The following is a 14,357-nucleotide window of genomic DNA, read 5'->3' as shown; positions in this document are numbered from 1 at the left end:
CCAGAAGACCAAAAATCACAATACAACAAAAACATCTGTACCAGAATGTTTATTGCAGTCTAATTCTTAATTGCTAAATCATGTTAGAAGCCCAAGTGCCCATAGACCCACGAATGGACTAGCAAATTGTGGTACATGTATACCATGGAATATTATGCGGCCTTAAAGAAAGATGGAGACTTTACCTCTTTCATGTTTACATGGATGGAGCTGGAACATATTCTTCTTAGCAAACTATCTCAGGAATGGAAGAGAATGTATCCAATGTACTCAGCCCTACTATGAAGCTAAATTATAGCTTTCACATGAAGGCTATAACCCAACTATAGCACAAGACTATGTGGAAAGGGCCAAGGAAGGGGAAGGGAGGGGGAGGTTAGGGTGGAAGGAGGTTAATGGGTGGGGCCACATCTATGGTGCATCTTAGAAAGGGTACAGGCAAAACTTACTAAAGGCAGAATACAAATATCTATATACAATAACTAAGAAAATGCCATGAAGGCTACTTTGAACAGTTTGATGAAAATTTTTCAGATTGATATGAAACCAGCACATTATACCCCTTGACTGCACTAATGTACACAGCTATGATTTATCAATTAAAAAAAAAAGTGTATGGTGCCCCATGATTGCATTAATGTACACAGCTATGATTTAATAATAAAAAAATCAGAAAATTAAAAAAAAAACAAAAAAAATTAAATAAAACAGTCTTCTCATGGCAAAAAAACCCCTAAACTTTTAGGTAACATGTTTAATTATAATTTTGATTAAAAGGGCAAAAATGTTTCATGACATATAGAACTACATTAAATTTTCTATTGAACATTAACTGGATATTTTCTCTCTACCTCTGCTAATGCTGATAGTACTAGAACAATAAGTTATACATACTACTTAAGTATTTTCAGTTTCATTTCAAGTGCTTTGGAACCTTAGTTTTAATCTCTGGCTTAAAGGAAGAAAAGTATCCATATGAGTACTTGGGTTATCTTCTTTCTTATGACAATGTAGAAAACTCAGAGAACTTTTTGCTTGATCTTGGGAACAGTTTTCTTCATTTCCGTCTCTTTTATTAGACCTGAAACACTGTTTAGTTTTTTCAACATGTACCTTAAGGTTACTCAACTTGTTATAGTCAATTTTTTTGACTTGGGCTAGATTATGCTTCTGAAAACTGTGCTTCACTTTTTGAGCTGTGTGCTTAGCTTTCCCAAAAACTGGGGTACTTTCTTCATCAGAGGAATGTCTGTCAAGGCAAACACTCTTCTTCATCACAATTTTCTGAGTAATATGTATGTTGATTTTTCTTGTATCTACAGCAGTATTTGGTGGGTTAGCTTTAATGTTGGAGGTCTTCACTACTGGATTATTAAAAGAAAAAGGTATAGAAGTATTGACTTTATAGTTTCCTTGAAGCAGTTGGTCTCCTTTTACAACTTTAGGGTTTCTGGATTCATTTTGCAAATGAATTCCTGGAAGATCCTTTGAGAGACATGATGGGCAATTAGAACTACACTTACCAATACAAGATTCTTTTCCCCTAAGTAGGGCTGTTTTCAGGTTGACATCTGGTTGTATATTATCCTGTGGATATAATGATTTTATATATATTCTTTCCTTTAAAGGCAAATCCTGAAGGCATAAATCACCAATGCCAGGAAGTAGATGCTCTTCAGGACTAATCTTATGAAGATCCCAATTTAAGACTTTATTGACATTTGTGGTGTACCTTTCTGATTCACATAACAATTGTTCTGGGATATTTTCAAAGGCATTAGGGATGACTGATTGCTCTGATTCAAGTTTTGATTTTAAACCATGTGAGAAAGTGTTCCTCTGAATAGCTGAGGAATTACTAAAAGAAGTACCTTCCCAGTCAATGGTACTCAACTGTAGATCATCAATTACAGATGTATTATGAGATGAGGTACTGGGTTGATTATGTTCTGAAGCTAAAGACTCTTTGACAGCTGCAATTTGCTGTGTAATCAAAGGTCTTGGAGAAGACATGAACTGTTCTTCACAGGGAGCATCTTCAGGTAAAAGCAAGCTATTCAAAGAGGCAGAAATAGATTCCTGTGGTAATGTAGGATCAGAAAAAATTTCCATATTTAACTTGGAATTTGGCTTAGGAAAGATTTCACATGTGGGTTTTAAAGTCATGCATGACCGAAAGCTCATTGCATCATCTGATTCTGGTAAATTGTTTTCTTTAGGCATAATTTTCTTACCTGACAAAAAAAAAAAAAAAATATATATATATATATATATAATTAATGTCTATTTTTTTCACTTTACCTTAGATTTAAAAAATCTAAGAGCTCAGATTGGAAATCTATATGACTGGGTTTTTTGGCCTGTTTTTTTGTCTCAGTGTATTCCTACAAATATTATAAAATATTTTCCCCTGGAAACAATGTTATAATTGAGCTGTTTTCCTCACTGAGTTCTGGGAAATAAAGAAAATGTAATAAAACCCCAAATATGATATCCATGCTAGTCATTCAATAAAAGTTAGTATCACTGTTAACTCCTAACACTTGGTTAAGTAGTAGACACAGAGCAGGATAGTTTACTTCTGGCTTTTCAACTTAGACAAAGAAATGAGAGCACAACTCTCTTGAATTTTTTAGAACTTTCAGTAAAATTTAGAGAAAACAGAAGCAAACAGAACAGATAGCTCTTCTATATTTGTGTGTGGCATAAACAGATACCAAACCCGATACTTACTTTTTTGTTTCTTCCCTTTAATTTCTAACTTTTGTTTTTGATAAATAGCAACAATCTCGGGATAGGCTGCTTCAAATAATGATTCTTCTTCAATTGTTAGAATCGATTCTCCAGGTTCTTCCACAGCATAATGTTCTAAAAGATTGAAAATATAGCAAAGCAGCCTTACTTACATATCTAAAACATTCAATCATTACAGGTAACTAAGTTTACCAGGTAAACTAGGTCATCCACAAATGGAAAATTCATTGCAAATCTTGCATTACAAGATCTCTATTCTAGTAATGTTGCTACTAGTACAGAATGTATTTTCTTTTGCTGGCAAGAACTGGTAGGAGATTCTTTGTAAATTAGAAATTTAAATTTTCTTACTTCAGAGGTGGTAACAGCAGCTTAGAGAATGGAAAACTTTGTTTTGATAAGGTTGGTTGGTTTTAATTTAGTCATGTTAAAATTCCAGGTAAAGAATGAAATAGACAGTTTCTAAAACTTAAACTCAGCTTTCTTTAGTGATGGCTTCTGAAAAGAACAGAATTGAAAAGTGTCATCAACAATATTACTATTTTTCCGATTGTTGTTTCCTAGGTTATCAGTTTCTTGAGCTCAGTCTTACTGGACTCACAAGCATCTGATAAATGGAAATGAGAATGTTAATATGCAAATTTACAGTATGATATACAAAAAGTAGACTAGATTTTTGTGTTTATTCTATATTTGGGTAAAACTATATAAAAAGCCAAATTATAATAAAAAATTAATAAGCTTAAAGCAGAAAGAAAGGGAACAGGTAATCTTAAAGTGTTTCTTAGTTAATCTAGCTTGGCATACATTTTCTCCTTAAGAGAGAGCCTCCATTAAGTGAAAATGGGTACTTGATCCTCTAGACAGGAGAGATATACCACCAGTCTGGGTTAACATCATTTTCTTTCCTGAAAATGTACTATTTGATGGAATTGTTCTTAAACACTTTCAAAATTCTTCAGTCTTCTATCTTCTTATTATTGTTTAGAATGGTTTATTTCTTTGTAATTTTATTCTTCACAATTACCTACAGCTTAAACTTTGACAAATCTGTTCTCTTACTCATTCAAATAGAGTCATACAATCTGTAATTTCAAAGCCAAACAGAAATCAACTTGGGATCATTTTCCATTTTAAATGTTCTGTGCTTCTGTTGTCTCCAGTTTGGAAGCTAATTCGGAGGTCACTGTATCTCTGTAGCAACAATTAGTAACTTGACAATTACAAATCTCCATGAAGACTAAAGAGAGAAGGACGTTGTTCCCCAGGTGTGATTCAAGCAACCTCAATTTCTTTCAATTCAGCTATACATGATGAAATCCAATGACCAGACCATTTGTAAAAGCATTTCCTTGAGAAATATAAATCAAAACTATTTTGGTATTATTTTCTTAGACATTATAAAGGAAATGTCAAATTACGATATTAAAATCACTTAAAGTTTATCATATTTATAATACTATTAGTCAAAGTCTACTTAAGATAACACAGGTAAACTATGAAATTAATTCATCATGCATGAGACAGGTTTCATTTTTATTTTTCATACATGTGTTATGTGTGTGTATGTACATGTGTGTTTGTGTATATATTTTCAAGTGTTCTAAATTAAAATTTTTCCTTAAAGTAAATACATACCAGGCTTTTCCCATTCTATTTCAAAGCAATGTACTCCATTTCTGATTCGGGTCTTAACAATTCTGAAAAACAAATTCATCTGATGAAGTATAATTGCTTAAGTTATTTAAAATGTTTTAATTAGAAAGTTGAATAATTTAATTTCTATTTATTTCATCTAAGTAAAAATATTTTAAGGAATTACTGTATTGCTATTCCTTTAACTATTTCATTCAAAAGACAATTTTACTGTTAGCCACATAGGGTTTTTAATTGTTAGATCTTTTCATTAGACTGCTCCTTTCCTTCTTATGTAGTGTTCATCTTTTCCATAATAATGATTTTTGTTTTAAAGTCTACTTTGTTATATCACATTGATAAGTACACTATTTGTCTAGTAAGTCTTTTTAAATGTTTATTTTCAAATTTTGTGTATATTGTTCTGCATGTATCTTGCAAGCAAAATATTGCTTAATTTTATTTACTTATCCCATATAATCTGTCTTTTAATAACTACATTTAATCCATTTATGTTCCTTGTGATTACTGATGTACTTGGATTCATTCATACATCTTATTTTGTTTTCTGTTACTAGTCTTTTGGTTGCTACCTCCCCTGTCTTCCTTCCTGTATCCTTTTGGTTTGATAGTTTTTTTTTTCGTTTGTTTTACAGTTTTTGGCCAGAGCTGGGGCTGGGTTTGAACCTAGCACCTTCAGTATATGGGGCTGGCACCATACTCCTTTGAGCCACAGGCACCACCCTTTTTTTTCGTTTTTTAAAATTTGAGACAGTGTCTTGCTCTATCAGCTGGGCAAGTGAGCCATGACCTCAGCTTAGCCCAACACAACCTCAAACTCTTGGGATCAAGCAATCCTCCTGCCTCTGCCTCTTGAGTACCCGGGACTATAAGCCCTGACACAACACTCAGCTAATTTTTCTATTGTTAGGAGAAATGGGGTCTTGCTCTTATTCTGGCTGGTCTCAAACTCCTATGCTCAAGGGATCCTCCCATCTAGGCCTCCAAGAGTGCTAGGATTATAGGCATGAGCTACCACACCTGGCCTTATAGGTTGTATTTTTGAGATGTGCTCTTAAATGTTTAAATATACACTTTGCCAGATTTAGTTTATCATCATCATCATGTATTAATCATTAAATGGTTTGCAAACATTACATAATTTTTCTAGTTATGTATTAAATCAGCCAAATATATTTTATTAATTTCTGTGTTGACTACTGATTCTTGTAATCCACATCTTTTTGTTGGTGGGTTTTTTTTCTTGCTAAAGTGTATTCTTTAACAATGCTTTTAATGAGGGTGTATTAGTGGTAAACTCTCTTAGTCTTCATATGCCTGAAAATGCCCTTCCTGTGAACAATGTTTTAATGATTTTTAAGACTGAAAATTATTTTTACTCAGGACTTTGATATATTACTCCATCATCTTCCCATTATGAGATGCTATGAAAGATGTGTGCTATCAGACTGTCATTCCCTATCAATGTTTTATTTTGAAAAATTTCAAACCTTTAGGAAGTTGCACGAATAGTACCATGAAATCTCACATACCTTCATAGAGATTCATCAGTTGTTAATATTTTGCCACATTTACTTTTTCTATTTGAAAGTTAGTTACAAACATGTCTCATGACACATTATCCCCTAATTTTGTAGTTTATGTAATATTCTCCTATATAGCCACACTACAACTATCACCCTCAAATTCTGAGGCACAGAGAGACCAATAGTTCCAATTTCAAATGAAGAGAAAGGGTATTTATACCTCTACACTGCCTTTGCGTCTCTCTCTCTCTCTTCTCACTTGTTGAGAGAGACCCATTGCCAACTCTCCTCAGAAGTGCTCTAAGCTTTCTCTGTCTTAAATAAAATTTCTCTTTGCTAAGTAAAATTTCTCTTTTACTATATTAAAAAAAAAAATTAACACTGATACACTAATATGGCACTATCCAGGCCATATTCACATTTCTCCAACTGTTCTTAAAAAACATCCTTCATGGCAAAAAAAAGTCCAGAATCCAACCAGGACCATGACATATTGACATATTGCTTGAATTGTCATGCCCCTTTAATATTTTTTTTTAATTATTGAATCATAGCTGTGTATGTTAATGCGATCATGGGGCACCCTACACTGGTTTTATTACAATTTGACATATTTTCATCACGCTGGTTAACATAGCCTTCCTGGCATTTTCTTAGTTATTGTGTTAAGACATTTATATTCTACATTTTAGTAAGTTTCACATGTCCCTTTGTAAGATGTACCATAGGTGTGGTCCCACCAATTACCTGCCCTCCACCCATCCTGCCCCCTTCCTTCGCCTTTCCCCTTTCCTTTTAATTCAGAAAAACCTTCTAACTTTTCTTTTCTTTTTTTTTTTTTTTTTGAGACAGAGTCTCACTATGTCACCCGGGGTAGAGTGCCGTGGTGTCACAGCACACAGCAACCTCAAACTCTTGGGCTTAAGCGATTCTTCTTGCCTCAGCCTCCCAAGTAGCTGGGACTACAGGCTCCCACCACAACGCCCGGCTATTTTTTTGGTTGTAGTTGTCACTGTTGTTTGGCAGGCCCAGCTGGATTTGAACCCGCCAGCTCTGGTGTATGCGGCTGGTGCCCTAGCCTCTGAGCTATAGGCACTGAGCCAACTTTCTACTTTTTTTATGACAATCATATTTTTGAAAAGCCCAGGATGGTATTTCTGCAGAATGTTCCATATTTTTAATTCACTAGATTGTTTTCTCATAAATGAATTCACATTAAACATTTTTGGCAAAAGTATCATATAGATGAGATGTGGTGCCTCCCAGTTTACCATCTTAGGAGGCACATGATATTAGTCTATTGACCTATTGCATATTGGTAATTAATCATTTAATTAAGCTGATATCCACTGTATTTCTCTACTTTTGAAGATATCATTTTTTCTTTGTATTTAATGGGTAGTGATAACTTGAAACTACTATTCTTTTTTCTCTAGCAATCTTTACCCAATGATTTTAACATAAACTGATTTGGCACTTTTAAAGATTTTTCTTTTATCCTTAATGTCTACAATATGTCTGGGTATGGACTTATTTTTATTTACTGTGCTTATAGTCGGAATATATTTTTTTCTGAGAATTTCTGCCTTTCTTAAATTTTGGAACATTCTCCGATGTCATCTCATCAAAAATTACTTCACCTTCCCTCTGTTGGCTTCTAGAAAGAAATCTGAAACTCAAATTATTATCCATATTAAAACTACTCTAAAATATTTTTTACATAATATTTTTAAAAATACTTGTTTACATAATAAAAAGTCTTTCAGATACCTTCTGTGTGACTTGATTACTATGGTCTTCACTAATTCTCTTTAACCAAGTTCAGCCTAGAGTCCATTGCTTTTTATTTTAACACTGTTTTTCTTTCTTTGTTTTAAGACAGAGTCTCACTCTGCTGCTCCAGGCTAGAGAGCCACGGTGTCAGCCTAGAACACAGCAATTTCAAACTCCTGCCTTGGCCTCCCAAATATCTGGGACTACAAGACCTGCCACAACACCTGGCTCATTTTTTCTATTTTTAGTAGAGACAGGTTTTTGCTCTTTCTTAGGCTGTCCTGAGCTCAAGGGATCCTCCTGCCGTGTCTGCCCAGAGTGCTAGGAATCAAGTGTGCACTACTGGGGCCAGCCAACAACTATTTTTCTTAAGATTTCAAGTATTTCACTTTTAATATCCATCCATTCAAAATTATTTCTACCCATTTCTGTTTTATAATTTCACCTTCTGTTGCTTAGGGATATATGTCTCACTCATTTCATTAAGCATTCCAGCATTCTAAAAGGCAAGAAGCAAAAACCATTTTCAGATTATAAAACTAGTTTAATCAGTAGTGAATTTATGATCCAATTGTTGATTTTTAAGATATCACATTTTTCCATATATTAAGCTTTTTTCTTCTTTTGTGTTTTAGCTGCCTTCACTTCCATATCTCTAGCCCTTTTTGAGTAGTTACCAGCAGGCTTTCTGGGCTTCAGGCGGCATTTAGTTTTTATCACCTACCCCAGCCTCTAATCTCCTGATAGGAACAGAAGAATCTCGCCCTAGCTACTGGGTTTTAAGAAATAAGCCTGACTCTTGAACTTTTGGTCCTTATTTTTCTTTTACCCTGTAGGAACTCACCTCCTGGATGACACTGCTGCTCCTAGATCTGGGGCTCTACAAAATCACTTCCAGTCCCCACACTTTTTTTTATATTTTCCTTCCTTTTCTGGTACATTGAAATACTTATATTTTTCAGTCTGGCTATATCTTTTTATATTTCTTTCTTTTTGTAATCTATAGTTAAGAATATTTTAGATCATAAGATAGTCAAATGGAAACACAAACTCTTCATCATGCCACACTTTATGTTACCGAATTGGCTGTAGTTGATCAGAGCTCCTTCTACCAAGCTTTCTTTCTGTCATGTCATAATGGGTCAAAAGCACCAACAATTTCTCGCAGGCATAGTGATTGGGCCACTCCATTTTTTCAAGAGTAAATCTCTGTATACATAATAAAGAAAAAACAAGATTTTGTTATCTTTTGGAGACAAACAGCACTCATAGGTGATACTACTTTTTCCTTTAGAATTAATATTAGTTAAAGTAGTATCAATTAGAATATTCTGAGAAAGAACAATGAGCCTCTAAGGAGGAAGACTGCATGATGATTAAATGTGAGGGTTTTCAGTTTGAATGCCTGTTTGATATTTCCTAGATGTTGGGTAAATTACCTAACCTCATTTAGCCTCAGTTTTTCCATCTATAAAGTGGAAATTATATAACCTCGCTCACAGATTATAAAGATTAAGTAAGATTACATTTTGAGTGTTAAATATAAAAGTATATTTTAAGTGTGCAGTAAATGTTGGTTGTCATTACTAATATGGTTGTTGGCAGGGATGAGTTATAAATAACTATAATTTATTGAGCCACTCTGCAACTAGCTACTATATTACAGGTTAACATAAATAATCTCATTTAATCCTCATGGTGACTTCCATGAGATAAGTAATAGTACTTCTATTTTGTGGACAAACATATCCAGGGTCACACAATAAATGAAATACTGTCCAAATATAAATTTAGGTCACTAACTTCAAATCCCAATGCTATAGTAATATACGTGTACTTGGCTCTGATACTTTCTCTTTATTAGCCCCTATTCCTCCAACATGTCTCTGGATATAATACATCTGTACATGATGATTAAGGTTTCTTTTAAAGAACAGCATAATTGTGTAATTTGTCCTATGTTATCCAATTATGGTCACTGTGTGGCAAATGAGAAAGGATTAGAAATAAATACTGGAAAATATACAATCAATAGTTGTCTGTTCTGATTTTTAAATATCCTCTCTGATCAAAGTGAATATCCCTTCTACCTTTCTAGTATCTAACTTCATACTACAAAGCAAGAATTTATTTTCAAATACCTGAAACAATAGTAAATCAGGTCTTTGGTACCTGATTACCTTCACTAATTTATCCTTGCTCAAAAGAAATTCTTGAATAACCTAGCAAGAAAAAAGAAAATAGGAATTGAGACTTCAGGACTTGGAAGATAGTTTCTAAAATAAATACATAGTGGAATTATTGGTTGTTACCTCATGGAATGGGAATCCCTCATAACTGCAAGCTTTTCTGCAAATAAATTATATACATGTTATTACTATAATCAGGTAATTTATACAGACTCTGAAATCATCTACTTCCATTTTAATAAGAAATGTCCATGTATATAGTATGTTACTTAACTATCAAGCTTCTTTTTGAGTAATATAGTAACTATATATTACTATCTCCCATGATAACTGAATTTTTGAACAGAATCAAGAAGAGGATTTTGTGAAACATGTGACTAATGTATACATGTGGGAAAATATTATGTAGAAATAATTCAACCAGAGGTGTGTGTATAGGTCATGCCAGAAAAAAATGAGCTTATTTAAAAAAAGCTTACTTCTTAATATTGTTCTCTACTCCATTTAGTTGCCTTTCATGTTCTGTAAGGTGCCACTCACAAGGACAGCAGTATTCATAATCATGTGGTTCACAGTATCTATCACTGTTACATAATCTGCATCCATTACGTTCGTGGTCCTTAGGTGAACCTTTATGGAGACACAAAAAAAGTATGATTTTTATTGCTCTTTAGAATTACCTTCTATGTACATTTTTTTGCCTGTATCCAAATTTTGAAGAATTCACATTGCCTAGCATCATACATGTAGAAGGGTTTCAACACATTTAGGTTGAATAGAGTGACTGACACCATAGAAATTCTTAGAATAAGAATAGGTCTTGAGCTATTTCTATCACATGCCACTTTTACAAAGAATTACTCTTCCACCTGACAGTGTTAAATTGTAACTCAAAATAATACATTTACAATAATCAACAATAGAACTTTCTGGCTTAAGTGGAAACTACACACAAGAAAAAAGTAGGATGTAATTATTAGCAAAACGATTATTCACTTAATAGAATAATTCCAATAGAATGTTTTTTAAATGAGCATATATTTAAAGAATGTAGTAGTTAATTACCTCTGCCACTCTAGTTCTCAGTTATGTATATAATTATTTTTAAACTATGTTTGGAACACAAAATTATAACTGCAGCATGTGTGGGAACCTAATTCCCTTTAGAAGGAAAGTGTGATTATCTTCAACATTGTTTTGAAAATACGAAAAGAGCATTCACACTTGATATAACTTAAAATTGTCAATTTTAAGGTACCAAAAAACTACAGAATGACATCTTGTTTATAAAACCATTTTATTCCATGATTTCATCTATAATTTGGTAGTATCAATAAAAACATACTAAGAAAAATCAGTAAAGCAGAATTTCTCTCAAAAGATAAGCTAACATGATATTCTAATCTCTTGGGATAAAAGGCCTTTCTGATCCAGTGTATGTTCAGCCATATCTTTTCTTTTCAAGTCTAACGAAGAAGAGCAAAGCTATTTTTGATAATAGTGAACACAAACTAGAAATTAGTTTTAATAAAGTCACTATCTTCACATGCAATAAAAATGTATTATAGGACAATGATCAATCATTTAAGCATATAAATATAAATCATTGAAACAAATAGTTTCAGTTCTATTTTCCCTGAAGACTTACCAGTATTATACACACACACACACACACACACACACACACACACACACACACACACACACACACACACAGGTACCTGCTATATTGAGTACCTATTATATATGTATAACACAACACCTGACTCCAAGCAATTCCCAGTTCAGTGAGGAAGACAATGTGAAACCCTTCAAGATGCTATTAGTGTAGGTATGGAAAAAGAGCTAGGAGAACTAGAACAAAACATATACACATTTTAGGAAAGGAAAATTCTTGTATTAAAATTGTAATTCTGAAATCATGTTTGACTTCTGCAATTATAAGAGATACAAGATACGATATACAAGAGAACAAATGTTATCAGTATATATAGAGTATTACAAGGCATTTTTTGGTACCCTCTGACATATTTCAAATTGGATTTCTGAGTAAACAGATGATAACTACATTACATTACTGCATTCAATAAACATTTCTTGAGTACCTATATTTATTATATATAACACAACACCTGACGCCAAGCAATTCCCAGTCTAGTGAGGAAGATAATGTGAAATCCTTCAAGGTGCTATTAATGTAGATATGGAAAAAAGGCTATGAGAACTAGAACAAAAATATGAGTGTCAGACATTGACATTCTAGAAATACGATTCCCTGTGTCTGCTTACCTGGATGGGAACACACAGAGCAATGAGCTGGTTTTTTAGCAACTAGTGGTTGTTGGTTAGAGTAATAAGATGTTTCCTTCCATTGATTAAACCTTAATAGAAAATGGTTTTTTAAAAAAGAAAAAAATAAGGTCACAAAAATGTCCTGATCTCAAATGTCAGTCTATTCTTTTTCCTTTCATCTGCCTAATTATTTCCCCTTTGGTTAGACAAAGTTGCTGGCCTAGTCTAGGAAAAACCCTCAGTCACAAGTTTAAATGTAGCTCCAAGGACAGCAGAATTGCAAGACAGAAAATGGAGTGTGTATCTACATATGTGTATTTCTATATAAATGTATATACGGTGGATGCCAAAGAATGTATGTAACTTTTAAGAAAGGAAAAGCCTGTATTAAAATTGTAATACTCAATATATACTTATAAAAGAAGAATATAAGTCATATTTGACCTCTTAATAATTATACAAGTCAAATGTGACTTCAGTATTACAATTTTAATATAGCTTTTTCTTTCTTAAAATGTGTATACTTTTTTTGGCATCCTCTGTATATTTATTTATCTTTTTTAAAAAGGAGAATCTTGTTAGTCAGCAATATATGAGTAGAATGATTTGTAAATGTCTGTTTTTGATATCATTGTGTCAGCGTATAAAACAAACAGAATTTTGAACATGAACATTTCTGGGTATTAAAGGTAAGGGTGGGCCTGGTACAGTGGCTCACACCTGTAATCCTAGCACTGTGGGATGCTGAGGCGGGTAGATGGCTTATGTTCAGGAGTTCAAAACCAGCCTAGGCAAGAATGAGACCCTGTCTCTACTAAAAATAGAAAAAACTAGCTGTGTATTGTAGTGGGTGCCTATAGTCCCAGCTACTTGGCGGAGGGAAGAGGATTGCTTAAATTTATGAGTTGAGGTTTCTGTCAGCTATGATGCCACGGCACTTTATCCTCCATCCAGTCTCCGAAAAAAAAAAAGGGTGACGAGCTGAAGAGCAATATAACAAATGAAACTAAATAAAACATTAATCTTCTAGGTAAAAAGTTGTTTCAAATCTAGGATATTTGAAATGATTTCAATACCATTACCTATTTAATAAAAGATTTTAAGAGAAATGTATATTTACTGTTAAGATATCTACTAACTAAAACTTAATTTCATATTGGCTAACATTTTGGGTTAAAGTACAGTATAGTTAGGTATTAGTCATAAAACATAAATGTTCTGACTTATGTTCCTCTACTTAAAGAGGTGAAAGTTTTAATAAAAAGCTAAATTCTCTCCTTAGTTCACTGTTGTAGTATCTGGAACTTTGGAAATTTCTAACTTACCTACTACAAAGACTAAGTACAAGTTTGCTAAAAACTAGCATTAATTGCTACTGGATAAACAATAAATAGAAATTTAAAAATTAAAAGTGACTAGGAGAAGAAAGTCAGTCTAGATCAATAAAGATTAGAATAATAGATAATTACACAACTTATAACTTCATTATTTTATTATTTTCAAATGTTAAGACAAGAGTCTCCAACCTGCCGCCTGTGGATCCCAGGCTGATTTTGTGAGCACTTTTTTTTGCTTATCTGTGATGTCTGATATTACCAAAAGTATGCATGAATCTTTTTTTTTTGCTAATCAGTTTTCTTTAATGTTTGTGTATTTAACGTATGGCCCAAGACAACTTTTATTCTTCCACTATATACTATTCTTCACAATTCCCAAATGATTCCTTAACTCATGACTAAGTATACCTTTTTTATTCCTGCTTTGGTACAGTAATCACTAATGTCAATAATTGATTTATTGGATTTATCAATAGCTTTACAACTGAAAGAGAAGCATTACAGGAAAGAGTACAGTGATTCAAAATACTTCTTATGGTCATTTCTTTTTGATTTCTGCCTCTCAATATTTCTTTTTCAGGCACTTTCCAACTCAAACCTATTGGAGGCCAAGATGGTTTTACATTTTCCAGTATCCTATTCTCTTATTTATTTTACATCTTGTCATCATTAATGCTAATTTTCATAAACCATTGTTTTCATCAAGTATATATAATTCACACACTTAAAAACAGTAAACAATATGGTTTATAAACTTCAATATGATCTGTATCTTGTTTTAAATCCTCAAATTGTAGAGTCTAAATGAATTGAGAGTTAATGTTTTACTA

At 33.0% G+C, this 14,357-nt stretch overlaps 1 protein-coding gene across 2 annotated transcripts in view; it reads right to left on the bottom strand.

Moving 5' to 3' along the window:
• Positions 1-78: 78 nt before the first annotated feature.
• The window catches only part of GEN1 (GEN1 Holliday junction 5' flap endonuclease), a 32,647-nt gene continuing 18,368 nt past the window's right edge, over positions 79-14,357 (bottom strand). For both annotated transcript variants that reach the window (XM_053588492.1, XM_053588493.1), the window contains exons 7-14: positions 12,188-12,279; positions 10,378-10,528; positions 10,022-10,058; positions 9,851-9,931; positions 8,788-8,918; positions 4,393-4,454; positions 2,734-2,868; positions 79-2,234 (exon numbers count right to left, since the gene is read on the bottom strand). In XM_053588492.1, coding sequence (XP_053444467.1) covers positions 919-2,234; positions 2,734-2,868; positions 4,393-4,454; positions 8,788-8,918; positions 9,851-9,931; positions 10,022-10,058; positions 10,378-10,528; positions 12,188-12,279 — 2,005 coding nt within the window. In that variant the 3' untranslated portion in view covers positions 79-918. The remainder of the gene's footprint in view (positions 2,235-2,733; positions 2,869-4,392; positions 4,455-8,787; positions 8,919-9,850; positions 9,932-10,021; positions 10,059-10,377; positions 10,529-12,187; positions 12,280-14,357) is intronic.

The sequence above is a fragment of the Nycticebus coucang genome, chromosome 4 (genome assembly GCF_027406575.1).
Source record: "Nycticebus coucang isolate mNycCou1 chromosome 4, mNycCou1.pri, whole genome shotgun sequence".
NCBI lineage: Eukaryota > Metazoa > Chordata > Mammalia > Primates > Lorisidae > Nycticebus > Nycticebus coucang.
Note: the sequence above shows the minus strand (reverse complement) of the source record. Positions and strands in the feature narration are given on the sequence as shown.